The following is a 26,591-nucleotide window of genomic DNA, read 5'->3' as shown; positions in this document are numbered from 1 at the left end:
ATTGTTTACCCAGCCGAAAATTATTAACAAACTACGTTCATTATTTTCAAACTTTATCATTGGACAGCAATTTGCAGGATGTAAGAATAGTGAATTTTCATATCAACAACTAGGTATTGTTCAGCTATAATAGATGATAAATAAATGGAAACTCCAATATTACTCCACAAAATTAGTCATTCAAAGAAGAACAAGTGAATAATAAAAAATGCTATTGAGATCGACAAATGCAAATTACAGGAAATGTGACATACACTTAACCATATGCTCATGTTTGAGAGATAAATTAAATGAAAGAGTTCTTTCACAAAAACAGGCTTAAAAAAAATTCTAACCATCAGATTTAATTCCTTTAAAAGCAGACTCCACTTCCTCCCTCTTTTTGGGCATTTGTCAACCAGGACAAGTTCAGTAAATTCAACAATGCTGCATTGAACCCTATGTGTGACAAGGTGAGAAGGATCTTGTCGATTGGGATGCTTGTCTACAAAGATATATACAAATGGAGAGCATGAGTCAAGCAATTGACTGACACGCTTACTTGTAATCCTGCTGCCAATCTGCAATAACATCTTGATATATCAGAAAAAACTATAACCTTTTTCCAAGGAAAACTAAATATTTAATGATGATAAATGAAATTTTTACTTCAAAATATTGTTGATTTAATACTCAATATACTTCCAAAATAATCCAAGGAATATAGGTAGAAATGAAAATTATATATATAAAGCACACAAGATGACAATCATGACAAACAATTATCAAGGAAAATAGCCAGCCTGCAGTGTCTGTTAAAATCTTGTTCCTGGATTATATTTTACCCTACCGTTCCCATTATAGGTTGCTATTAGAAATATTGGGCCCAAACTTCCATTGCCATTCTAAAGTTCGGATGAAAAATATTAAAGGTTAATGTTAGGATAGCAAAGCTTAGACCAAAATTTATTAAATGAATCCAAATTAGAATTTTACTTGCTAAGCATTCATTAGAAACCACATGCCACAACCTAAACTACTTGTGGAGAGGAGTCCAAGAGTAGGCAAAGGTTTGCAAAGACAGCCCACAACGGATGCACTACAAGAAACCAATTGCACAGAAAAGTAGTAAAGAGTTGGATTTGCTCACCCATAAATGGAGTGACCCAATTTAACATAAATGCACTAAAAAGTGACTTGGGACTGATTAAGGCTTCATTTGGGATGGCTTTTTTATTGCTTCTTAAAACAGCTTTCTAGTTTAAAAATTAAAATTTTCATACTAAAAAGCTGCTTTAAGAAGCAGTAAGAAAGCCGTCCCAAATGAAGCCTAAAACTAAAATAATGCTTAAATTTACTATTTGAAATTTGAGAACTTTAAATGGGAAGATTATAATTAATGGATCTAATGACTAAAAGAAGATTCAATACTCCTTTGTAAGAAATTAAATGGTGATACGAGAAAAAAGGTACATTGGATAAGGTATGAGAACTACATAATGGAAGGATGAGTAGAAAAAATGCGAGAGGGATAATAGTACATAGAGAGTCGGAAAAGAAAAATTATTAAGGTAAATGATATTTGTGATAGGGAGGTTTTTTTTAGATTAGTTACCAATGAAAATATTATATAAATAGTTAGTGCTTATGATTCCTCAAGTCATCTCAGAAGTTTGAAACATCATTTGTAAGAAGAGACTGATGAAAAATAACAATACATACCTATGGATGAGATTATATTCATTGGAGGTGAGAAAATGCACATATAGGTTCTGAAGCAAATCTCAAATTCTACAAGAACATCTTGAAAGATGAATTTTTAACTTGGTTTTAGCTTGTTATTATTATAGTATAAATTGTAATCTTAGTCAAACTTCATATGTTGACTAAATTTTAATCTTAGTCAAACTTCATAAATTTTAATCTTAGACAAAATTAAACACTACCATTGCCAGGTCCCAAGTCCTGGATGAGAAAAGTTGAGGGTTGCGTTAGGTAGTCGACAACCAGCGTAAAACTTGTCGAATAATAATGACATGAATCCTTTAAGAAATTGTGTTAATGCTAGAGCGTCCCCTAGAAACGACGCGCTGTATGGCCTGAATACAGTGACAAGTGTGCAAGGGCTGCTGCACCGACGCCCGGGTGCAGTGTTAAATAGGCAAGGGTTCCCACATCAACGACAGATGTAGGCAAAGAAGCTAGTCCATGAAACTAAAATTAGGATAGGAACTTGGAATATAGGTTCCCTTACTGGAAAATTAATAGAACTAATAGATATTATGATTCATAGGAAGATAAATATTTTGTGCATTCAGGAAACTAAATGGGTTGAAGAGAAGGTTAAGGAAATTGATAGTTTAGGATTTAAACTTTGGTATTCTGGTAGGAGTCGTACTAGAAATGGTGTAGGTGTTATCATAGATAAGAGTTTGAAGGATAATATTATAAAAATTGATAGGATTGGAGATAGAATTATAGTTTTAAAGATTGTTGTTGATGATAAGATTGTTAATATTATAAGTGATTATGCTCCTCAAGTAGGTTTGAATATGAGTTCTAAATTAAATTTTTGGAATGACTTAGAAAAATTATTACAAAAGATACCTCTAGAAGAAAGAGTTTTTATTGGAGGATATTTAAATGGACATGTTGGTAAAGAAGTAGATGATTTTAAAAGCATTCATGGTGGCTATGATTTTGGAATAACAAATGAAGATGGCAAGACCATTTTAGATTTTTGTTTAGCTTATGATTTTTCAATTGCTAATACCTTATTTAAGAAAAGGAATAAGCATCTCATCACTTATAAAAATGGATATAGTATAACCCAGATTGACTATTTTCTTACAAGAAAATTAAATCGGTTAGATTGCAAAGATTGTAAAGTTATTTCGAGTGAAAATTTATGTACCCAATATCGATTATTAGTTTTGGACTTTAAGATAAAGGGGCGGATAATAAAAAATAAAGTAAAACGATAATCTAGGATTATATGGGGGGTCGTAAGGAATCTAAGAAAGTAATATGCGATGCAAAGACCTTAGCTTTTAGTGATTTATATAATATATTAGAAATTAAGAAGGGAGAAAGATATATGTATAAGTTAGCCAAACAAAAAGATAGTAGTAAGAATTTAGTTCAAGTGAAGTGTATTAGGGATGAAGATAAAAAAATACTTTTTTAGAAGATAATATTCAACAAAGGTGGATGAGATATTTTGCTAAACTTTTTAATGAAAATTGTGAAAATAAGATTGACCATAGTGACCTTAGCACCCTAAATGAAAATAAATATTTCTGTTTTTATCGAGGTATTAGTAAAATCAAAGTTAGAGATGTTTTAAAAAAATGAAGGGTGGAAAAGCTGTTGGACCTGATGATATTCCAATAGAGATGTGGAAATGCTTAGGGGATGAAGGTATTTCTTGGCTTACTAAACTTTTTAATACTATTTTGAAGACTAAAAAGATGTCAGATGAGTGGGGAATGATCAAGAATAAAGGTGATGCACAAGATTGTGTGAACTATAGAGGAATTAAGTTAATGTGTAATACTTCTTAAACTATGGGAGCGAGTTATGGAGCATAGGTTGCAGCGCGATACTAATGTTTCTCAAAATCAATTTGGATTCATGCCGGATAGGTCCACTATGGAAGCCATACATTTATTAAGAGGTTTGATGGAGAAATAAAGAGAAAATAAGGAGGATCTACATATAATATTTATTGATTTAAAAAAGCATATGATAAAGTTATAACAGAAGTGCTATGGAGAGTTCTTGAAAAGAAAGGAGTTAATGCTTATATTCAAATCATTAAAAATATGCATGCAGGAGCGATTACTTATGTTCAAACACAAGGTGGTTTGACCTAGTAATTTCCCTATTTCGGTTGGGTTACATCAAGGATCAGCCTTAAGCCCGTATCTTTTTTCTTTAGTCATGGATGTTCTCAATAGACATTTGCAAGAGGATGTACCTTGGTGTATGCTTTTTACTGATGATATTCTTCTTGTTGATAAAATTAGAGAGGGAGTTGAAAGTAAACAAGAATTATGGAGGTCAACATTAGAGACTAAAGGTTTTCGCTTGAGTAGATCTAAAACGGAATATATGGAGTGTAATTTTAGCAGTAATAGACCTAGTGAGAGGATTGTGACTTTGGGCGATCAAGTCATTAATAAGAGTACACATTTTAGATATCTTGGATCTATTGTTCAGAGTGATGGTGAAATAAATGGGGATATTATCAGCAGAATTCAAGTTGGATGGTTATAGTGGAGGAATGCATCGGGCTTGTTGTGTGATAGAAAAGTACCCCTAAAACTTAAGGGAAAATTCTATAAGATGGTACTGAGGCATGCAATGCTTTATGGTGCTGAATGTTGGCCATTAAAAGAGAAGCATAATATTAAGTTAAGTGTGGTAGAGATGAGGATGCTCAGGTGGATGAGTGGCTTTACCCTTAGAGATAGGATACGAAATGAGCATATACGTGAAAAGGTTGGAGTAGCTCCAGTAGAAGATAAGATTAGAGAAAGTCGCCTTTGATGGTTTGGTCACATAAAACGGCGGCCTTCCAATGACCCGGTGATGTGAAACAACTAGGAGTTACCATTAGAAATTAGAAAGACAATTGAATAAAACTTTGCTCATAAAAAAATTTACCACTAGCACATAAAGAAGATTATGAATTTTAAGTTATCAACTTGCTTAGGCCAAAGATGTGCAATAGAGATTAACCAAACAATTCCATCAAAGTTCAAGGCAAGAGTAAATACTAAGTATAACATAATCCAACGTTTAACAACGAGAGGTTCACCTCAAGGGCCTTCTCACTCAACTACTTGTAGGCTTTAGCGGAAAAAGATGAACCATACGAAGAAGGATATTACCACTAGGAAGATGGCGCCAAAGACCTTCGTTGACGGATCGGTAGCCTGCGGTGATGAGGACGGTGGGTGGCCGACGATGATCCAATTTTAGTCTTGGAATTGATCGTCTAGAACTTCTACGAGAGTGGGAAGGATGCAGTTCAAATAGTCTTCAACAGTGTCGTCGAAGCCGAACCCGACGTCGAAGAACGATGAGCGGGTGATGTGGATGTCGTCGTAAGTGTCGAGCACAAATCCGCTGTCAATCTCGGGATCCGCCATGCATTCTTGCCGACGTTGAAAAAACACCAATAAGGAGAGAAGGAGAAGATGTGGTGAAGGAGAGCACTTGAGGTTTGAGAGGAAGGAAGAGGGAGAAGAGAGGGGCGGCGGGATCTCCAAGAGGGGAATTAGGTTTAGGCCAAGAGCAATAGATCTTTAATCCAAAAACCTGAGATCAATTTCAGGTTGAAGTGGATTTGGAGGGAAATCCAAATTGAAATGAGGTTCAAAGTTCAAATGAGGCTAAGGGAGTAATGGGCAATCAATGGGAGCCCATTAAGGGGGTGGCCGGCAGGTTCAAGAGAGAGGGAGGAGGGATTAATGCTAATCCTGAAATTAATTTCAGGATTTGAGGGGTTTTGTGGGGAAATTAATTTGAAATTTGAAAATGAAATTAATGAGAGAGAGGGCGAAATTAAAGTGGAATTAATGGGGTGGAGCCATAGGGGGCCGGCGGCTTGTAGAGGGGAAGAGGGGAGGGATGAAGGGGAATCAAGCTCTTTCCAAATAGGAACAAATAATTAGAGTGAAATTAATGAGTCCTCCAATTAGGTTTCATATGAATTTTGAGTTTGAAAACTTTTCTTATTTAGATTTCGCAAATAAGGAAACTTTTCGAATTTCAAAAATTTGAATTTCAAAATTCGATACTCTTGCATTTAATGCTAGACCTCAATCAAGGACCCATTGTGATGATTGACATCATCATCATGGTATGAGGCAAGCATGTGGCCGGCGGCCAAAGGAGGAGGAGGGGGATTTGTCGTCGGGTTGGGGGTCTTGATGGAGCTTGGGGTTGAAGTGAAGGAAGCTAGTGGGTGAAATGATGTGTGGGATACGAGAACGGAAGTGTGGTCGGCGACTATGGGAAGAGCTAGGGCCGGCGGGTTAGGGAAAGAAAGAAGAGCGGGATGAAGGGGATAGACCACAAGTCACAGACTCTTCCAATGACTTGCGGGTATTGCTTTTGCCCTCACCTTGGGCTCTCGTTCTCCTCTCAAGTGCACCACAAGAAGAAGAAGAAGATAACAATAACAAAATTTCATTCAAATATTCATTAACCCATTATAACATATGAGACCACTATATATAGGTCTCCACTCATGAAAAGAAAAAGTACGAAATTGTCCTCTGGGCTACAATAACAAACAACTCCCCAAAGGGGTAAAAATGGAAAACAGCAAATAACTAAATAACACATCATGAAATCTGAGTCAAAAGTAGAGGCGCTGAATCGTGGCCGTAGATCTGCGATTCCTCCGTCGATAAACATGTCGATAGCGTCTGTCGATGTCCTCATCACCAGGTTAGGAGAGTAGAGGTATTAGATTTGACTTATGTTAAGAAAGGTAGAGGCGGACCTAAAAAGACCTAGTTAAAAAATATTAGGAATGACCTTTTTTTATTAGATTTAAATGAGAATTTGACCTTTAATAGGACACAATGGAGAAAAAGGATTCATGTAGCCGACCCCACGTAGTGGCATAAAGGCTTGATGTTGTTGTAGTTGTTGTTGTCAAACTTCATATGTGAATGATGTTGCCTCAATCTGATATGTGCAGGTATCCTTATTCCCTACAATTTTCTAAGACTCCTAGGATTCTCTATTTAATCAATTTCCCTAGATTTTATGTTTGGTTTAATTTTGTCACTTTTTGGTTGGCAAATCAATGGCTTCTATGCCATTATATCTCTGCTTTTTTTTTGGAGATACATGATGGTTGTTTGGTGCTTCCTTGTTCTATTGCTCCTGCAATTCTTTGGTTTGATGGGTTCTGTTTAACACCTTTGGTGATTCTATTTGTTGATCTATAATAAATAAATAAATAAACATTCCCTCTCCTTGCAACCCATCTGCATGTTGCCTGTGCCCATCCCGCATGCCTCCATTACAAAAACCCCAGTCCAATTGAACATTCCCTTCCTCTCATCACTCTCACTTCCCCTCTCATCTCACCCACACTCCCCCTAGGTCCTCTTTTCTCTCTCTCTCAATGTAGACTCCGCCAATTCACCCAATCCCAACACCATTGATCACCCAACCCAGCATTGACATTCCCTTTGTCCCTCACCCTGGGTCTACAAGATTACTTTCGAAGATGTAAGTCATAGCTACAAACAAAAATCCTTCAAAAAAATTGGGTGGACTCCCTTTGTTGACTCACTTAATCAAAGTCCATGACAACCTAGGGCAATGGAGTAATGGATTCATCATCATTTCTCTCACCATTCACTCTAAGCTAAAAGTGGTATATTTTATGTCTTTAAACTAAAAATTGTTACTATTATAAGTTATGTATTTAGTATCTATTAATTAGCCTTAATAAAAAATTGTCTCTCTTGACCAAGAGGGTTAATTAATCATAGTAGCTTGCGCATATGAGAAAACTCGAATCACATCATAAAGTCCTTGTAAAATGAGAGTAAAATCTATATAAAGTTTTTTATATGATAATCTATCTTCTAAAATCTATATAGAGTTTTTGAAGCCTAAAATAACATGACAAGATTCGGAGGAAAATGATTAAGTGTTTCATTAAGTCATTTGTGCAATTTTTATACAATCCTTAGAGAGTTTCTAATAATAAACATATAAATTTTGGAAATAATAATTATAATAATTCACAAATTGATGAAATAGCGGACTGATAATTATAGAATAATTATAATTGGCCACGAATTGATGAGTGGCACTAATAATTTCATGGTTCATTAAGGTGGCATGAAGTGAATAAGGAAGGTGGATTGCTGGGCTCAGTGGAATATCGATGAAGGCATAATTAATAGAGACGGATTAGATGGAAATTAATTTATCCATAATAATGAATGATATATACTTCACATTAAATGTTACTTCCCCCAGTTACGGACAACCAAACATTTCTTTATTGTGAAGAAATTACCAAACCCAAAAACTCACATTAAATGTCACTTCCCCAGTTATGGACAACCAAACATCCCTTTATTGTGAAGAAATTACCAAACCCAAAAACACACAGTATGCCGATATTACCTTGTTCAAATTAATGAATAAAAAATTAAAAGCATGGGCTAACTAAAAACTGCAGGAATAGAATCTATCCTGACATCTCTGTATTTAATGCACATGTTATTGTTGCAGCGGCTGCATAAGCATAACAGTCAATTGTTAAAAAAATAATCTAGCATAGCTTAGTGATATCACACCTGAACCACCACATCTGGTTGTAGCCAGCTCTTGACAGATTCTGATAGAAGAACATGATCTAAATGATCAAGAAATAGAAAGTCATCTTCAATACCCGGGCATGAGGTCAGTAGTTTGCGCAATCGTAGACCTGAGAGAACATCAGGAACAACTGGCCAGGACAGGTGTTTGGCTAAAAGAAGTGCAGCCCAAATTTCATCATCAGTGTTTATAGCACCAAGTAGCAGTAGGCCTTGGTTAGCATTATGTATCACATCTAGAACCTTGGCCATCTGATCATAACAATGACCCCAGGCATGCTGAATTTTTATGTATTGGGTAAAAGGTTCTTCCTTTGACATCCATAAATCTAGTCCTCTCAAACAATCAGTAGCCCATTCTTTAGGAACATCTTCCAGTGGCTCCCTGAAAGGGCAGTTAAGATGTACAGGGCCACATAAGGATTGAGTTGCACTATATACGGCAGAATCAATGGTTGTGAGGACCATTCTTGCAGGGATTTGATCAGAAGGTGGTGGAAAGCTGTAGAAGAACCTCACAAATTTTCCAAAATGATTGACCTTGGTGGTAATAGAATGGATATTAGTGAGCATTCTATCATTATGAAGGTAATAAGAAACTAAACTGGACAAACTGGCAGAGGATAGACATTTATTTTGGGTCTAAAATGACTATTGAAGCTTCAGAACACATCTAACATCATAATTGCTATAAATCCACGTGAAAATAATCTAGCAGAATGGATATATAAATACAACACGCTTAGCATACATTTTCATTACAAGAGCATCTAGGTTGAGGTTAAAAGAATTTTTAGTTTTATCTTTGGGTTATATTATATTAAATTATCAGTCTGCACTAAATTTCAGTCATCTCCTTCTGGCCTATATTATAACTAATTGGATATTCAACAACTTGTAAAAGAATGCCATATAAACACCTAAAAACATTCCTTACAAGCAAAAGTTCTAATTTATAAGACCAATCAAAACAAGTCACAAAGATGACTCAACAACAACAGAAAAATAAAACACATGGAACAAGTATAGCACCTGATCGATGGCTTGGTTAGCGCCAACATCCTGTAGTTCAGGAGGCCTATCAGCTGTAAGCATAAGGAGAGGCACAAAATCCTGACTAGCTTCCACAACCTGCAAACAAAACCTTATCAATGAAATATTCTTAAAACCTTATCAAACTAGCAGTTGGTCAGTAAGAATTACTTTTTGAGTTGCATTGAAACATGGGTTACTTTCAAATATTGTTAAGTTTCTATCAACTTTATAAAAAAATAAAATAACCATCACAAGTGTTGAACAAAACCAAAAAAAAAAATTTTGAGCTAGAGAACTAATCAAATTTGAAACAACTCCACTTATGAATGTCCGCTCAAGTTAAACAAAATCGGTCAAACAAACAACTTCACATAACAAAGCAAACACAAGGAAAATAGGGGTGACGCATTTAAAGGTTTTTTTTTATTCCAAGTTTATCAAAAAGTTCAGCAAAAAAATTGAAAATTTGCTCACCGCAGGAAACAGATTTGACACAGCAGTTCCTGATGATGTTATAATAACCGCAGGCTTATGCGATCCCCTTGCATACCCAAGAGCATGAAAGGCAAGTGAACGCTCATCATAACAAGATATGCAAGTAGTAAGAGAATGGCTACAAGCAGAAAGTGCAAGTGGAGATGATCTTGAACCTGGAGCTATACAGAAGTACTAAACCGAAGTAGAGGTTAAAATAAATTCATATTCAATTTATAAACTGCATTCTGAAACCCACCTTCAAACCAAGCCGGACACATTCTTCGACTATAAGTGATGCCCATAAAAGATTGATGTTTGTGCACTCCTTTATCTTACTTGTCCCATGAGGAAGTCTGAACTGTCAGTAGAATAAATAAAAAGATAAATTAATGAGAAATAATAAACTCAGCAACTAAATTTAAAGAATTGTATGAAACTCATAACATATAAAATTCCGTCTCAAAACAGAAAAAATATTCTTCGTATCTTTATATTTTTAAACGTGTGAAATAAATATGATTCTGACTAACAATTCACCAAGGCATTGGGATCAAACCCATGACAACATGACGCAAAAAATACATGTACAAGAAGCATACTATCTCTAGTTCAATGAATACAATTATTGAGCATAGATATTATTATTATTATGAATCATATCTCCTAAATGACTTTGACTAAAAAAATGGTTTTAGATAAGAACCGCTTCTTCATTTAAATCTAGCAAGTTATTTACGTTATTGCATACCATGTTCTTGCTGACAATGACTGTTGTTGAATTCCTATAATAAGATTTGTCAGTACCTGTGAGCTCTTCCTGCAGTGGAAAAGATGTAAGTTAATTAGTAGACTGACCCAATCCAAAGTATACCCGTAATTCATAGACAATAGATTTTGAGAGTTGGGTATTTTAAACACATCACTGTTATGTTTGACAATGATAGTACAAGTGTACGACAGTGCAAAAATAACAGAAATCTATAATATGGAATGGTAGGAAAAATTTTCCCAATTTACATAAGATTAAGAATTACCAATGAAGAAAATCTCCCACTGGCGTGCATTTTTTGGAGAGTTTCAGCGTTTATGTGCACCTAAAAAACTTAAAGAATTGAAATATTACAAACTTCAAATAAAAAAATAAATAAATACTTAGGAGTAAAATTATCTATGAGCAAACATCTGAGGTAATGTTTCACATATATTGTGCATAGGTTGCAAATTTATAGCACAATGTATATGTTATATGCAGACTGCAAATTTTGGCAGGAACATTGCGCCACACTGTCTATTTAGCAGACTATCTTCATTAAAATGTATGCACTGTAGATGTTATGTAGGACTAAATGCTTTTTAAATGGATGAAATAAGAATATTGCACTATTCCTTGTCTAGAACAATAATGATGAAACCATTAGCAGCTAAGACGACGAAATAAAACAAGAGAAGGGTGTCTACGCTTAGGCTAAGCCACTTGCTAAACACTTGAAAAATCAAACTTAAAAACTCAACAACATGCTAAGATAGTAGGCTTCAACAACATCCCTGATCTAACAATAAGATTAGAAGCAAATAAAGTGCACTCAATCCCTACGTTTACTAAGCTCGACAGAGTTTGATGAGCAAGATCTTCATGAATCTATCGAATCACAAGAATAAGTTAGACAATGAAAATACGAGAAAAGGGAGATTTGTAAACCCTTATCACGGTTGAGATTCAATCCTTCGCTGAACGGCGCCAAGTTTTTCTTCAATGGCCTCGACAAGGGTGTCCAAAATGCGCTCTACGTACTCTTCGACGGTGTTGTCGATGCGAGGGTTGACATCGAAAAAGGTCAAGTGAAGGATGCAAACAAACCCTTGCTCGTCGTAGGCGAGACCGTAATCAAGATCCGAATCGGCCATGCATGGCCTTTGGAGGATGAGATGTTGAAGACGATTGTTGATGCTTCCCTTGAAGACTCTTCTTGAGATGGAGGAGATAATCTAGAGAAATCAAGAGGGGGAAAGGATTAAAGCTGGCCTACCAATGATGAGGGCAAGGGTAAGAGATTTGGTTCAGATTTTAGAAGAGGAGATGGAGGGAATTCTAATTCAACACTTCCTAATTATCCTCTTAATTGAGAATAATTAAAGGAAGGAGAAAGGGAAAAAGGGGGGGGGGGGCAAGGGGAAGGGAGAGAGGGTTAATTTAATTCCATTAGGAGATACTCCCTTTTTGGAAAGAAATTAAATAGATGGGAGCATGGGGATTTTGGCCAAGGAGGGAGTATGAGATTTGGAATTATTTCCAAAGTAGAGAATTGGGTTTTAGGAAAGAATTCCTATTCTAATCCTATAGGGGGGCCGGCGGCAACAATGGGTAGAGAGGGATTTATGGCAAGTGTTTAATGCTTGCTTAAATTTGAGAACCTAAATTAGGGAAGAGAAATTAAATCCCCTTTAATCAAATATTAATTTGAGGATGAGGTTTAAAACTTTCTTAAAATAGATTTTGTATTTTAGGAAAGATTTTGAATTTCAAATCACTTGGATTTGAATTCAAAATTTATTCCTAATTTTACTCAATCTAAATTAGGTAACAAGAAAAGAAAAAGGGGGGGAAGGATTCAAAGGGGCTGGCGGCTAGGGTGAGTGTGGCCGGCGGCTAGGGTGAGTGTGGCCGGCGGCTAGGGTGGTGGGGTGTGGTTGATTGGATGAAATGGAGAGGGGTTCGGTGAGGGTGGAGGCTTGGCCGTGGGTGGGGAAAGGGAAGTAGGGCCGGCGGAGGTGGTGGGAGGAAGGGGAAGAGATAGAAAGTATAACCACGAACCCAACTCGTCTAGGTTGATGGGTGATGCGTAATTCTCCCTCTCCTAGGGATCTCACTCAAATCTCTCAAGCTCTCATAAGAACTCAAACAAAGAGAAGAAATTTTCTTAATCAATCATTCATTAGATTTAGAAGAAGAACATGAGGGCTATAAATAGCCACGTACAAAAGACTCAAGAAATAAAAGGACGACAATGCCCCTAAGGCTTACATACGACATCCCTTAAGAAAAGTGTAAAACGGGAAAACAAATACACATAAATAATAAAAGCTGCATAACATAATAAAAGAAAACAAATACATGAAATGACTCAAAATACATAGACTCGATCGTGGTCGTAGATCGACGGCCACATCTCTGATAAACTTTCCATGCTCTGATGTACCCCATCAAGATGACTAAAATCATTTCAGTAAAAATTTTATGAAAGCAACCTAAACCAGCAAAAAAGAAGTAACTCCGAAGTATTTATAGAATGAAATTTTCTACATACCACCATCTTAAGAGGGCAATTTGTTCACATTGAAACCATCATTTGTTTGATTTATAAATTTATCATTGATTGTAGAATGACTTTATCCCAAAAGGTAAAATATATGATTTGTGTAATGGCTCAAAAACACAGAACATAGCAGATTTGATTGAGATGCCTTATTTCTTCGTTAGGATCAAAAGAAATATTTCAGATGGGATAAAAAAGAAACATATCAACTCCTCTAAATCCACTGATGTCCCTCCTCTCTTCAGCCCTAAAGCGACGATGCAATACTGACATTGCCAAGAATAAAAAGCTTGACTTGAGTCTGCCAGGAAACATTATCTTAACAAGAAGCTACATTCTTAGCCTAAATAGCTACCATTTTGTTAATTTCCTGAAGTGAACAGAAATGAACTGGAAAGTAAGATCTGTTAAGGACGCCGTAAATACATAGAATAAGACGCTTCTGAAGACTTAGTTGATTTGATCTACTTTCTTTAAACTCTACTTGATGCACTTCCATGTTCGCTTTTAGCTGATGCCACATTTTTATATTCTTATCTCCAATCAATACAGCATAGAAAGTTGAAGCATGATTCTTCCAAAAGAATCTCCAAGTAATTTCTGCGAAAAAACATTTCAATTTTCGTCATACATTGCATCATATAGCCCTGAGTTTCCAACTTCCTACTACAAATGATAATTTCATCTGGCATATAAAATCACAAGTTAAAATAAATTATATAACAAATCCTTAATCTCTTCAATAGTCTAATTCATAGCAGCAAAACTTCAAAGAGTTATATAATGAAAAAATGTATACCATTTTAAAGTCCTCCTTCCCTTCAATGCCTGATTGACCTTCAAACCAGTTCCACTTGTCAACAACGAGAGTGCTCGCAGAGGAAACATGGACATTAATCTGCAAATCCAGTTTGAATGTTCATAATTTAGAGAGTGTGCCAATGCATAATCTGTAGAAGCATAGGCTAAAAGGTTACCAGCTAAAGAAGATCAATAAGTCATTTAACGACATCATATCTATAATACCATTAAAAATGGTGCATGACACTTTGCCCAAACAAAATCAAGACCCTTCATCCATTTACTACAACAACAACAACATCAAGCTTTTATCCCTATATGGGGTTGGCTACATGAATCCTTTTTCTCCATTGTATCATGTTAAGAGTCAAATTCTCACTTAAATCTAATAAAGAAAGGTTATTTCTAATATATTCTAACCAACTCCTTTTAGGTATACCTATACTTTCTTAACATAAGTCAAATCTAATACATCTACTCTCCTAACCGGATCATTAGAGGGTCATCATTTTATGTTAACAAACCATTTAAGGTGACTCTCTCTACTCTTATCTTCCACTGGAGCTACTCCAACCTTCTCACGTATATGCTCGTTTCGTATCCTGTCTCTAAGAGTAAACCCACTCATCCACCTGAGCATCCTTATCTCTGCAACACTTAATATTATTATATTTCTCTTTTAATGGCCAACATTCTGCGCCATAAAGCATTGAAGGTCTCACCACAATCTTATAGAATTTTCCCTTAAGTTTGAGGGGTACTTTCTATCACATAACAAGCCCGATTCATTCCTCCACTTCAACCATCTAACTTGAATTCTACAAATAATATTGATGTAATCAAAAAATAAGGGAGACCCTTATTTTTTTATCAACAAAAAGACAACTCTTCTAGGAACAAAATAAAAACATAAAATGCTTAAAAGAACACAAAGACTATAAAATACAACTTTATATAAAAAGACTTACAATCATTGACTCTTACAAACTTGACTCAAACAAACCAGACTCAAACAAGACACCATAAACTTGCTTCACTTAGAGAAGAAGGATACAGATGGAGTGGCACTTGCGGAGAGACGAAAGAGGTTAGAAGCCAAGACGAAGGTTGGAAAGAGCTCGCAAGATTTCCGGAGGGGATGAGAAAGAAGACAGACAAAGCTCGCAAGCTTTTCCAATGAAACCCGCAGGTTTACATATCCAAAAATCACATATCATTCGCTATTTTTAAAACATAACAAGCCCCTCATATTTATATGTATGAAAAGGGGAATACAAACAGACACGACAATAAATTTTCACAAGAACCCAAATATCACAAGCATGGAAATCCCCCCATGCTTCATGGAAAATAGCCCAAGCCCAGGAACCGAAGGAGCCACCACGGGAACCAAGGAGGCCGCACGGAACCAAGGCGCCAAAGCCATAGGAAAACTCCCAGGCTAGGAAAACCAGCAGCCAGTCGAAAATCCAAGGGGCAAAGGCACAAAAAACAATAACCCATGGTGGAAGCCAAGGAGCCACACATGGGAAACAACCCTTCTTGGAATTACAAAAGCCGGTTTGGAATTCCAAGAGACAAACATAATTAAAGACATAAAAACAATAAAAAGTACATTTAATAAAAGATAACTATGAACTAAAATATTAGCCAATAATGAGCTAACCCTTAGTTCAATAAGTGAACTAAAGACCAACACATAAATGAGCTAAAATTTCAGCTCAATTTTGATTGAGCTTGTAAACTCGAGGGAGGCTAAAATTGATTTATTTTGGACATGAGTTGACCCCCACTTTTGTCTACATCATACTCCCCTTCTTGAGGACTCAGCTCCCGATGAGTTAGTTCTGGTTGTTCTTGAGGAGGTGGAGACAGAGCATCCAGTTCTTTGATCTTTTCTTCAAATTTCTTTAAAATTTCTTCCTGTTCCTTCTCGAACTGTTGTTGTAGATATCTTTTCCACTTCTCGAAATTTTGATCACATAGGAACATGTGATACTGAAGCTTGTATAAACGGCCTTGAAGCGGATCAGTTGAATCACCTTCTGTAGGAATCCATCTGTCCAACGGGAGAGGGACATCAGGATTGTCATGATCGTTTTCTTCCATGAATGAAGCTTTTTTTTTCTTTTTTTCCATTATTTGACCGACTCAAAAAAAATAATCTAAACTTAAACTTAAGACAAGACTAACGACAGGACTTGACTTGACAAACAAAATAAAACTTGACAAACCAAAATTTGACGAGCAAATCCTAAGACTTCCTAACTTGCTCTGATACCAAAATGATGCGATCAAAAAATATAGGGGACCCTATATTTTTTATCACAAAATACCCAAAAAAAGAAGAGATAACTTAGAAATTTTAGAACAAACTCTTACATTTCAAATAAAAGTAAGAAGAAGAAATTAAAAGACTACAAACGACGATTTAACAAACTCGACTCGCAATTAAAAGACACCCTAAACTTGCTTCACTTAGAGAATAAGGATACAGATGGAGTGGCACTTGTAGAGAGACGAAAGAGGTTAGAAGCCAAGACGAAGGTTGGAAAGAGCTCGCAAGATTTCCGGAGGGGATGAGAAAGAAGACGGACAAAGCTCGCAAGCTTTTCCAACGAAACCCGCAGGTTTACATTTCCAAAAATCATTCACATAACATAACATTACAACTCTTAAACATCTCATATATATAGGTATGAGAAGGGAATACAAAAGGACACGGCATTGAATTTACACACGAATCCAAGCAACACAAGCACGGAAATCCCCCCATGCATTCATGGAAAACAGCCCAGCCCAGGAACCGAAGGAGCAACCACGGGAACCAAAGGAGCCGCACGGAACCGAGGCGCCAAAGCCACGGGAAAACCACCCAAGTTCGGAAAACCAACAGCCACCGTGAGAACCAAGGAGCTTTGCACGGAAAACAGCCACCCGTGGAAGCCAAGGAGCCATGGCAAGGGAAAACACATTTTCTTGGGATTCCAAAAGCCATTTTGGAATCCCAAGAGACTAACATAAATTAAAACATAAAAACTATAAAAATTACATTTAATAAAAAAATAACTATGAACTAAAATATTAGCTAATAATGAGCTAACCTTTAGTTCAATAAATGAACTAAAAACCAGCTCATAAATGAGCTAAATTCCAGCTCAAAATTTATTGAGCTTGTAGACTCAAGAGAAGCCAAAATTGATTTATTTTGGACATGAGTTGACCCCCCCCTTTGTCTACATCAGACTCCCCTTCTTACGAACTCATCTCCCGATGAGTTAACTTAAGATTTGACTACTAAGACTCAAATGACAACATGACTCAAAACTATTATGAAACTAAAACTCACTAGACAAAAACTTGACAAACCGACTCACAAACCTAGGACTTCCTAACTTGCTCTGATACCAAATGATGTAATCAAAAAATAAGGGGGACTCTTATTTTTTTATCAACAAAAAGACAACTCTTCTAGGAACAAAATAAAGACATAAAATGCTTAAAAGAACACATATACTATAAAACACAACTTTATATAAAAAGACTTACAACCATTGACTCTTATAAACTTGACTCAAACAAACCAGACTCAAACAAGACACCCTAAACTTGCTTCACTTAGAGAAGAAGGATACAGATGGAGTGGCACTTACGGAGAGATGAAAGAGGTTAGAAGCCAAGACGAAGGTTGGAAAGAGCTCGCAAGATTTTCGAAGGGGATGAGAAAGAAGACGGACAAAGCTCGCAAGCTTTTCCAATGAAACTCGCAGGTTTACATTTCCAAAAATCACATATCATTCACTATTTTTAAAACATAACAAGCCCCTCATATTTATAGGTATGAAAGGGGGAATACAAACAGACACGACAATAAATTTTCACAAGAACCCAAACATCACAAGCACGGAAATCCCCCCATGCTTCACGGAAAACAGCCCAAGCCCAGGAACTGAAGGAGCCACCACGGGAACCAAGGAGGCCGCACGGAACCAAGGCGCCAAAGCCACGGGAAAACTCCCAGGCTCGGAAACCAGCAGCCAGCCGGAAATCCAAGGGGCAAAGGCACAAAAAGCAATAGCCCATGGTGGAAGCCAAGGAACCACACATGGGAAACAACACTTCTTGGAATTCCAAAAGCCGGTTTGGAATTCCAAGAGACAAACATAATTAAAGACATAAAAACAATAAAAAGTACATTTAATAAAAGATAACTATGAACTAAAATGTTAGCTAATAATGAGCTAACCCTTAGTTCAATAAGTGAACTAAAGACCAGCTCATAAATGAGCTAAAATTTCAGCTCAATTTTGATTGAGCTTGTAAACTCGAGGGAGGCCAAAATTGATTTATTTTGGACATGAGTTGACCCCCATTTTGTCTACATCAAATATCCTTATCTATTTCACCATCACTATGAACAATAGACCCAAGATATCTAAAATGTGTACTCTTATTAATGACTAGATTGCCCAATGTCACAATCCTCCCACTGGATCTATTACTACTAATATTAAACTCCATATATTCAGTTTTAGATCTATTCAAACAAAGACCTTTAGACTATAAGGTTGACCTCCATAATTCAAGTTTACCTTCAACTCCCTCTCTAGTTTTGTCAACAAGAAGAATATCATCAGCAAAAAGCATACATCAGGCTACAACCCCTTGAAAATGTCTATTAACCCTTCATTCAATTAGATCATATAAAATCTTAATCATGTCTCTAACACTCAATAAATGAAGAGCTCATAAATTTCTATAAAGATAAAAATTTTCAATTTTCAACTAGATTCATTTTATCTATTGAAGGCATATTTATACAATCATTATAAATTTAAAATTAATAACAATTTCAAAATTAAAAAAAAATTAAAGAAAATAGTTTAGTTCTAAAGACAATTGCTTTCAATTATTTAACTTTTTTATCGCCAAAAAATACAGTTTTTAAAAAGTCAACATGTGCTTGAAAAAATAATAAATTTCACTTGCATCGGCTTTTATCTGTTCAAAACATATTTATATTATTACAGATAAAAATATAATTAATGAATACTTGTTATGATTTAAGGCATAAGTTTAATTTCAATGATTTAAACATTTGCATTCCCAGATTTAAAATTTTACATTTTTAGGCATTTTAATTTTTTATATTATTCATAAGCAATTTTATATTATTTCTAAATTAAATGATATATAAAATAATTTATGCTTAATTTGTTATCTTTAGCTTAAAATTATAAATATAATGTAGTAATAATAATATTATCATTTATAAATTAATTAAAATGTATACATGAGCTATACATGATCCAATGTTTCAAGAGTCATGAAAAGAAACTGACATTGCTTTTATCCATTAGCAATAAATGAAACTTAAACAACATAATCGATAGAACATTAGCAAATTGTTACGCGTAACATTGCACGGTCCCGACTGGACCGGTCCGGTTCTACACCCGGCGGTCCAGAGCCGGGCGGAACCCGCCGATCGCAGAAACGACGGACGAAGGGAGCGGGCTAGGCGGATTTTGAGCGTTTCGTTGGAGGGAATTTTTGAATGAGGAGGGTGTTTATGTAATTTGTATCTTTCCTTTTGCTTTAATTAGAGAGTTATGAGAGAATTAGGGATGATCTTGAATTGGAGTTTTCTCTTTGAGATCTAGGTTTTGTTTTGGGCTCTTAGCTTCGCCGGAGACTTTGGAGAGTACGTTCTTCCTCTCGAATTGAAGAACAAATTGTATCTTTGCTATTTTATTCGTCTACTAATAAAATACTAGCCTTTGCTTGCGTTGGATCTCAGTTTCCTCGCGTTTCCTCACTGTTTTCCTGTGTAAAGCTGCTGTCCACTACTGGAGACAGCAGTTTTTCCTTGTTCCGCTTCAGTTTTGATTAGGAATTACTTGATTTCAAGTATTTCCTATCACAAATACAATGATTGAACGAACATCTGATTTCCATCAACAATCAAATATTGGAAATAAAGATAATATTTAAAATAAAAATGGCGCAAACATTAAAATAGCAATAACACCTACATTTTACAAGCTATTAACTTGCCTGAATCTTCTAATTTCATTCTAAAAATCGTTCATATCCAAAAATATGGATAATATTTTAATAGTTTAATTTCATAATTAATAAAAAAAACTTTAAAGATAAATATCATTTCTAATATAATCAAATCGTTAGATTCCAAATAATTGTTTATGTTAATTTAATATCCATTTAGTATATCAATTAATGAGTCACTCTTATTCAATATCAAGAAAGTTGAGTTGTTTCTCTACTTAATAAATATAGCATTATATAAGAAAACTTAACATTCAAATTAAACATTTGAAAAGGCATGGATATTTCTATTTTGATGGATATTCAATCTTTCTATACCATAAACACTTGAAAAGGCATGGATATTAAAGAAAAAAATCTGCACAGTTTGAGTAGCATTCTGGTTGACAATTTCTCCATTATATTGGAACTATAAGGAATTTAAAAAGTTGTTACTTACGCCCAGCCCTTACCCATAAATGTAACAGCGCATAGATTAGCATGTTAAATAAGAAAGTAATGGTTAAATGTAATCTTATTAATGATGTATAAAACATGGAATTCTGATTATAAATAAGTTTTTAATGGACATGTTGACCTCAACCTATTCCACAATTCAACCACATCAAATGCAACAACACAAGCAAACAATTGACGCAGCATCACACAAAACTATTTCAAAATGTTCATGTTACATAAAAAATACTCAACCATTGCCCATCTCACAAAATAAGTGGCACCAAAGAATCTATATCACTGAAAATACCCGGAAAAAAAAACCCATGTCATCAAAGTCATCGCCATAGCTGTCAATGGCGCAAAATAGCGCGCGCCATGGCGCACGGCGAGGCGCAACTACGACGTCATGTTCATGGCGAGGCGCATATGTTTAAAATAGCGCGCGCTATTTGCGCCACATGTAAGCCATGGCGCATTGCGCACGGCGCAAAATAGCGTGTCATATTGTTTTTAAATTTCTGTATACTTATAAATATTTTTTATATTTAAAAATATATCTATATTTTAAGATAAACGACTATTCATTGCCCTAATTTCACGAAAGATTTTCTGTTTGCTGCATCCGCCGAACACATCCCGCAGTCCCTAAGTCGAGGTTGCTGAATCTATCCCGAAGTCGAAGGTTTTTTGTTTTCTATTTGCTGCATTCGCTACTTCCGCCGAATCTGTCCCGAAGTTGAAGTCGTTGTTTCCGCCGAATCGTCCCGCAGAGCAGTCCTTCTGCCAACTCCTTCGTTTGTTCCAATAAAAAATCTTACCAGCTGACTCTGATTTGCAACCTCCGTCTGTTCCGCACAGCTCTGTTGTTTTGCACGGCTATTTCTTACAAGAATTTAGAACTTAACAGGTATGCTCGGTACCGTTAGGTAAATGCTCGATACCGCTAAGTAAATGCTCGATACCGCTATGTATATGCTGGATACCGCTCGGTACCACTAGTTACTTGCTCTGTACCGCTCGGTACAGCTCGGTACAACTAGGTACACGCTCAGTACATGCTCGGTATTGCTAAGTACCGCTCGGTACATGCTCGGTACCACTAGTTACATGCTTTGTACCACTCGGTATAGCTCGGTGCCACTAGGTACATGCTCGGTATTGCTAAGTACATGCATGATACCGCTCGGTACTGCTATGTAAATGCTCGGTACCGCTCGGTACATGCTCGGTACACACTCGGTACCGCTTCCTAATTTCCATACAAACGAACTTCAAAATTCCTCTTACATTAACCTATATTCCTATTTAGGATTATTTCTACCTTTCTTAACATACCCAAAATCTAATACATCTCTCCTCCTAACCAGGTCATCGGAAGGCTAACATTTATGTGACCAAACCATGTAAGGAGACTCTCTAATCATATCTACCATTGGAGCTACTACAACTTTTTCACGGACATTCTCATTTTGCGTTCTATCTCTAAGACTACACCGCTCATCCATCTGAGCATTCTTATTTTTGCAACACTTAAATAATTTTATGATATATATGATTATATATATACCTTTTCCCACATCAGGCACTAATCTCTTTTTCACGTAGAATTAGTAATTCGATCGGGTAATCATTCAAATTCAGAAAGGAAGCTCGTTTCTTTTTTGTCTTACTCGAATTGGAGCCATAAGGCTCTATCCATTTATTCACTAGACCCGAAAGACTTTACTGAACTTCAAAATTGTTATAAAAAAGCAAAATTCTCGTTTTATTTCTATTATGAGTACTAGAAATTCTTTTTATATATAATATATATATATATATAATATATATATATATATATATATATATATATATATATTATAATATATATAAATATATATATATATTATATATATATAAAAGCTTTAAAAATATACTTAATAATAATTTAAAATTAAACTCTTTTTTATATTTTTACAATGGCATATCAATTATTTATTATTACTTTGTATCTATGTAATTTGGTTGCTCGAGCACAAATATATTCTTGACTTATCTTGTGTGATGACCATCACTGTTAATGGCGAATGGCGCACCATGGCGCAAAGGCCGCATTTGGAGCCATGGGCGGCATAGCGCACGGCGCACGCCGCGCTATTTTGAACATGACACAAGCTATATAAAAATAATAAAATAATAAGCATGACTATGAAATATTATTAAAAATGAAAGACAAACTATCATAATAATAAAAGACAACCTAACATATATAAGTCGACTAGTAACATCCAAATTATCTCATAATTCAAATATTACAATCTTTTTTAAAAAGATCAAATATGAATTTAGATCTACTCTTCTTATGATCATCATCATCACAGCAAATGTTAAAAAAAACTCCATTATCTTCTTCAATATTGTTCTCCTACTTCATAATCCTCTCATCACCCTCTTCATCATTCTCAATAGCAACATCATGCCTAATTGAAGATTCTTTTTCTTTCCCTTTAGATCTTTCCGAATATTATAGCTTTTTATCATAAACACAGTAGCTTTAGCAACACTTGTCCAAGTTAAATCTTATATCCAAGCAATAAAGTCAATTTTCTTCATCAGACTCATCATCTAATTTTCCTGTTAGCCATTCATTTGCACCATCTATCTCAGTCAAAGAAATAGGATCAATGACATCACGATGATTGAATCTCCGAATCAGTGCTCTATTATATTTCACATAAACTAAATCCTTTAGCGACCATCGATCCACATTTGCTTCTTTGTTTGCTATGAAGCTGCAATTAAAATATTATTACATACTATATTATGAACATATATTAAAAATCAACACATACATTGTAAAATACTTACATGTTCAAAAATACTCCAATTGCATTCGCACCAGATGAACTGCATGTTAAACTTAGGACTTTGATAGCAAAGCTTTGTAAATTGAGAGCTCTTGTCCATAGCCAACCACCAATCAGCTGGAAAGAAATGAAATTTTTTTTCAATTTATATACAACAAATCAGTCGTAATTTTTTTGTAAATAATAGATCCCTGGAGATGGGTAGTTCTTTGGTCTTACAAGCTGGAGGAATACCATAAAAGTCCTTCACCCCTAATGTATAACTTAATTCAATTACTAGATTTTTATCTTCTTCAGCTACATCTTGAAGATACTCTTCCAATACATTGATAAAGATCATCAGCTTATTTCCTTATCCTTGGCAATATCAGGGTTATTGAAGAAAAATATTCAGGATTTAAAAAAAAATGTCCCGCTGCATGTAGAGGCTGAGTGTAATTGCACTTTCCATCTTCTCATCAATCATTTTTAAAATTTGATTATACTTATCACTGTTATTGAAGCTTGCAGCAATTGCCTCTTTTGCTTCTATCATTGTGTCACTATATGTAAGCCATTGGGGCTTCTCTCTCATCAACCAAACTAAGAACTTTAATAAAGGACCAGCTATTTTTAAGGCATACACTATAGTGTTCCAAAATGATTGTTGTAAGATTGTATGTTGAAATTGTTTTGTTTTAGCCTCTTCCGCATAAGGACCCAAGGTAAAATTCCTCACAGTAAACATTTTCTTCAAAGTTCAGTTGTTGATCGAAAACGTTGTAAACTTAAGAAAGCTGTTGGCAAAACGAGTCTTTGGCGGGTTTGACAAGCTGCTCTTTGATTTGTGCATCTTCTCATTACTCAAAGTAAGGCGAGGGCCTAGAAATATAAACTGGTACTGCCACTGCTTTCTCAAAGCATCGCCTTAGCTTTTGAAATTTTGACAATGTCCATCCATTAATAAATCCAAACATGAGCAGCAACAAGGGGTCATAAATGTAAGAGGATATTTGTCCATCAATAATTTTCCTGTTATGTCTTATAATTTTAAGTTAAGATGTAACAAAATTCTTCATTCGAAGATAACATAACTTTAGGAATAAAAGTTATGATAAACCTGCAAGAACATTTTCGGATGCATTTATCAATGACCTACTTGGATCACATTATGTGGGTCCATAACTCGATTATACTTGTAAAAGTTTCAAACATTTTCACAGCATCTTGGAGAAAGAACTAAGCATCATTTGATTCTATGAATGCACTCCTTCTTGGACAATTAACAAGAAAAAGTTGATTAAGGCTTTTCCCATCCTTGATATCACATCCATCTGCCATTAGAGAACAACCATATCTCACACAAATCTCTTGATTGGTGTCGCAATAGCTCCATGGTGTAATGTCCAACCTCTTTTCTTCAAACAAGTAACTTCGTACGCTCATGAATAACTAGGAGGTTTATATCCAGGTCCAAACTGCCCAAGTGCCTCCCACCATAGCAAGGGGAAACACTTCAATAGTTTCACAGGCATTAAATGGAAATCAGCATCGGTACATCCATCTACTGAACACTTGAACAGCCCCTTCCCTCCATTTCTTTTTTAGCTGCATCCATTTCTTTTGTTAAACTGACTTTTTCTATGCTTTACTACATCTTTCAGGATTTGATGTAAGCGAAAATATTAATGACCTTTAGGTCGTGATGTTTTTGAATATAAGATGTAGATGTCGACCCTTGACTAGATGTGTTAGATTTTATTTGTCCACAGACAATTTTGGATGGTTTAGCAACTAAAATATCATGCTGTCATCACATCAAGTCTTCTTCTTCTTCTTCAGCAAGGTTGACAGTTTGATATGTCATTAACTGTTCCTTTAAATCTTTTTTTTTTGCAACATGGACTGCCTTAATTTCAAACTTACATGCTGCGGTGATCGTTAGAGCAAGGCCTTGCATTTCCTAAAACCCCCAACGAGGTGTTTGTTTGTGTGCGTGTAATTCCTGCCTTTTGTTATTTTTACCACAAAAATGCATTGTTCACACAGTTGTTGTTCGGATTCATTTTGTTAGATAGCATATTTCCATGTGCTGAAGTCTTTTTTTAAAGATTGAACTGGAATCTGACATATTTATAATCCACCTAAAGCAAACAAATTTAGATAAAAGAAATATAATATTGTCCAAGAAACATAATATAGGGGCTGCCGGGGGTCCAAGGGGGCGCTGCCCCCTGGCGGGGTTCGACCTTAGGAATTTTGAAGTTGTGTTTGTATGGAAATTAGGAAGCTGGTACTGAGTGTGTACCGAGCATGTACCGAGCGGTACCGAGCATTTACATAGCAGTACCGAGCGGTATCATGCATGTACTATACAATACCGAGCATGTACCGAGCACGTACCCGAGCATTTACATAGCGGTACGAGCGTGTTCTAGTTGTACCGAGCGGTATCCTAGTTGTACCGAGCTGGTACCTAGTTTGTACCAGCTGTAACCGAGCGTACACAGTAATGAGCAAGTACTAATGGTACCGAGCGGTATCCAGCATATACATAGCGGTACCGAGCATTTACTTAGCGGCTCCGAGCATACCTGTTAAGTTCTAAATTCTTGTAAGAAATAGCCGTGCAAAACAAATAGCTGTGCGGAACAAACGGAGGTTGCAAATCAGAGTCAGCTGGAAGATTTTTATTGGAACAGACGAAGGAGTGGCAGAAGGACTGCTCTGCGGGACGATTCGGTCGGAAACAACGACTTCAACTTCGGGACAGATTCGGCGGAAGTAGCGAATGCAGCAAATAGAAAACAAAAAACCTTCGACTTCGGGATAGATTCAGCAACCTCGACTTAGGGACTGCGGGATCTTGTGTTCGGCGGATGCAGCAAACAGAAAATCTTTCGTGAAATTAGGGCAATGAATAGTCGTTTATCTTAAAATATAGATATATTTTTAAATATAAAAAAATATTTATAAGTATACAGAAATTTAAAAACAATATGACGCGCTATTTGCGCGTGCGCAATGCGCCATGGCTTACATGTGGCGCAAATAGCCGCGCTATTTTAAACATATGCGCCTCGCCATGAACATGGCGTCGTAGTTGCGCCGCGCCGTGCGCCATGGCGCGCGCTATTTTTGCGCCATTGAACAGCTATGGCGATGACTTTGATGACATGGGTTTTTTTTCCGGGTATTTTCAGTGATATAGATTCTTTGGTGCCACTTATTTTGTGAGATGGGCAATGTTGAGTATATTTTTTATGTAACATGAACATTTTGAAAGTTTT

The 26,591-nt window shown here is 35.8% G+C and overlaps 1 protein-coding gene across 10 annotated transcripts in view; it reads right to left on the bottom strand.

Moving 5' to 3' along the window:
• LOC110109286 (protein PHYLLO, chloroplastic) overlaps nucleotides 1-26,591 on the bottom strand; it is a 110,248-nt gene that overhangs the window by 41,347 nt on the left and 42,310 nt on the right. For 8 of the 10 annotated variants that reach the window (XR_003699620.1, XR_003699619.1, XR_003699618.1 and 5 more), the window contains 8 exons: nucleotides 13,968-14,066; nucleotides 10,889-10,948; nucleotides 10,603-10,671; nucleotides 10,111-10,212; nucleotides 9,852-10,046; nucleotides 9,375-9,473; nucleotides 8,322-8,882; nucleotides 336-560 (listed from right to left, as the gene is read on the bottom strand). Coding sequence is in view for 7 of the 10 variants with exons in the window: in XM_028691989.1 (XP_028547822.1) it covers nucleotides 336-560; nucleotides 8,322-8,882; nucleotides 9,375-9,473; nucleotides 9,852-10,046; nucleotides 10,111-10,212; nucleotides 10,603-10,671; nucleotides 10,889-10,948; nucleotides 13,968-14,066 (1,410 nt within the window). In the remaining 3 variants the exon portion in view is untranslated. Of the gene's footprint in view, nucleotides 1-335; nucleotides 561-8,321; nucleotides 8,883-9,374; nucleotides 9,474-9,851; nucleotides 10,047-10,110; nucleotides 10,213-10,602; nucleotides 10,672-10,888; nucleotides 10,957-13,967; nucleotides 14,067-26,591 lie in introns of those variants that run through there. The other 2 variants (XM_028691991.1, XM_028691988.1) reach the window with 2 other exon arrangements.

This window comes from Dendrobium catenatum, unplaced genomic scaffold, assembly GCF_001605985.2.
Source record: "Dendrobium catenatum unplaced genomic scaffold, ASM160598v2 original_scaffold_98264, whole genome shotgun sequence".
In the NCBI taxonomy this organism is placed as follows: domain Eukaryota; kingdom Viridiplantae; phylum Streptophyta; class Magnoliopsida; order Asparagales; family Orchidaceae; genus Dendrobium; species Dendrobium catenatum.
Note: the sequence above shows the minus strand (reverse complement) of the source record. Positions and strands in the feature narration are given on the sequence as shown.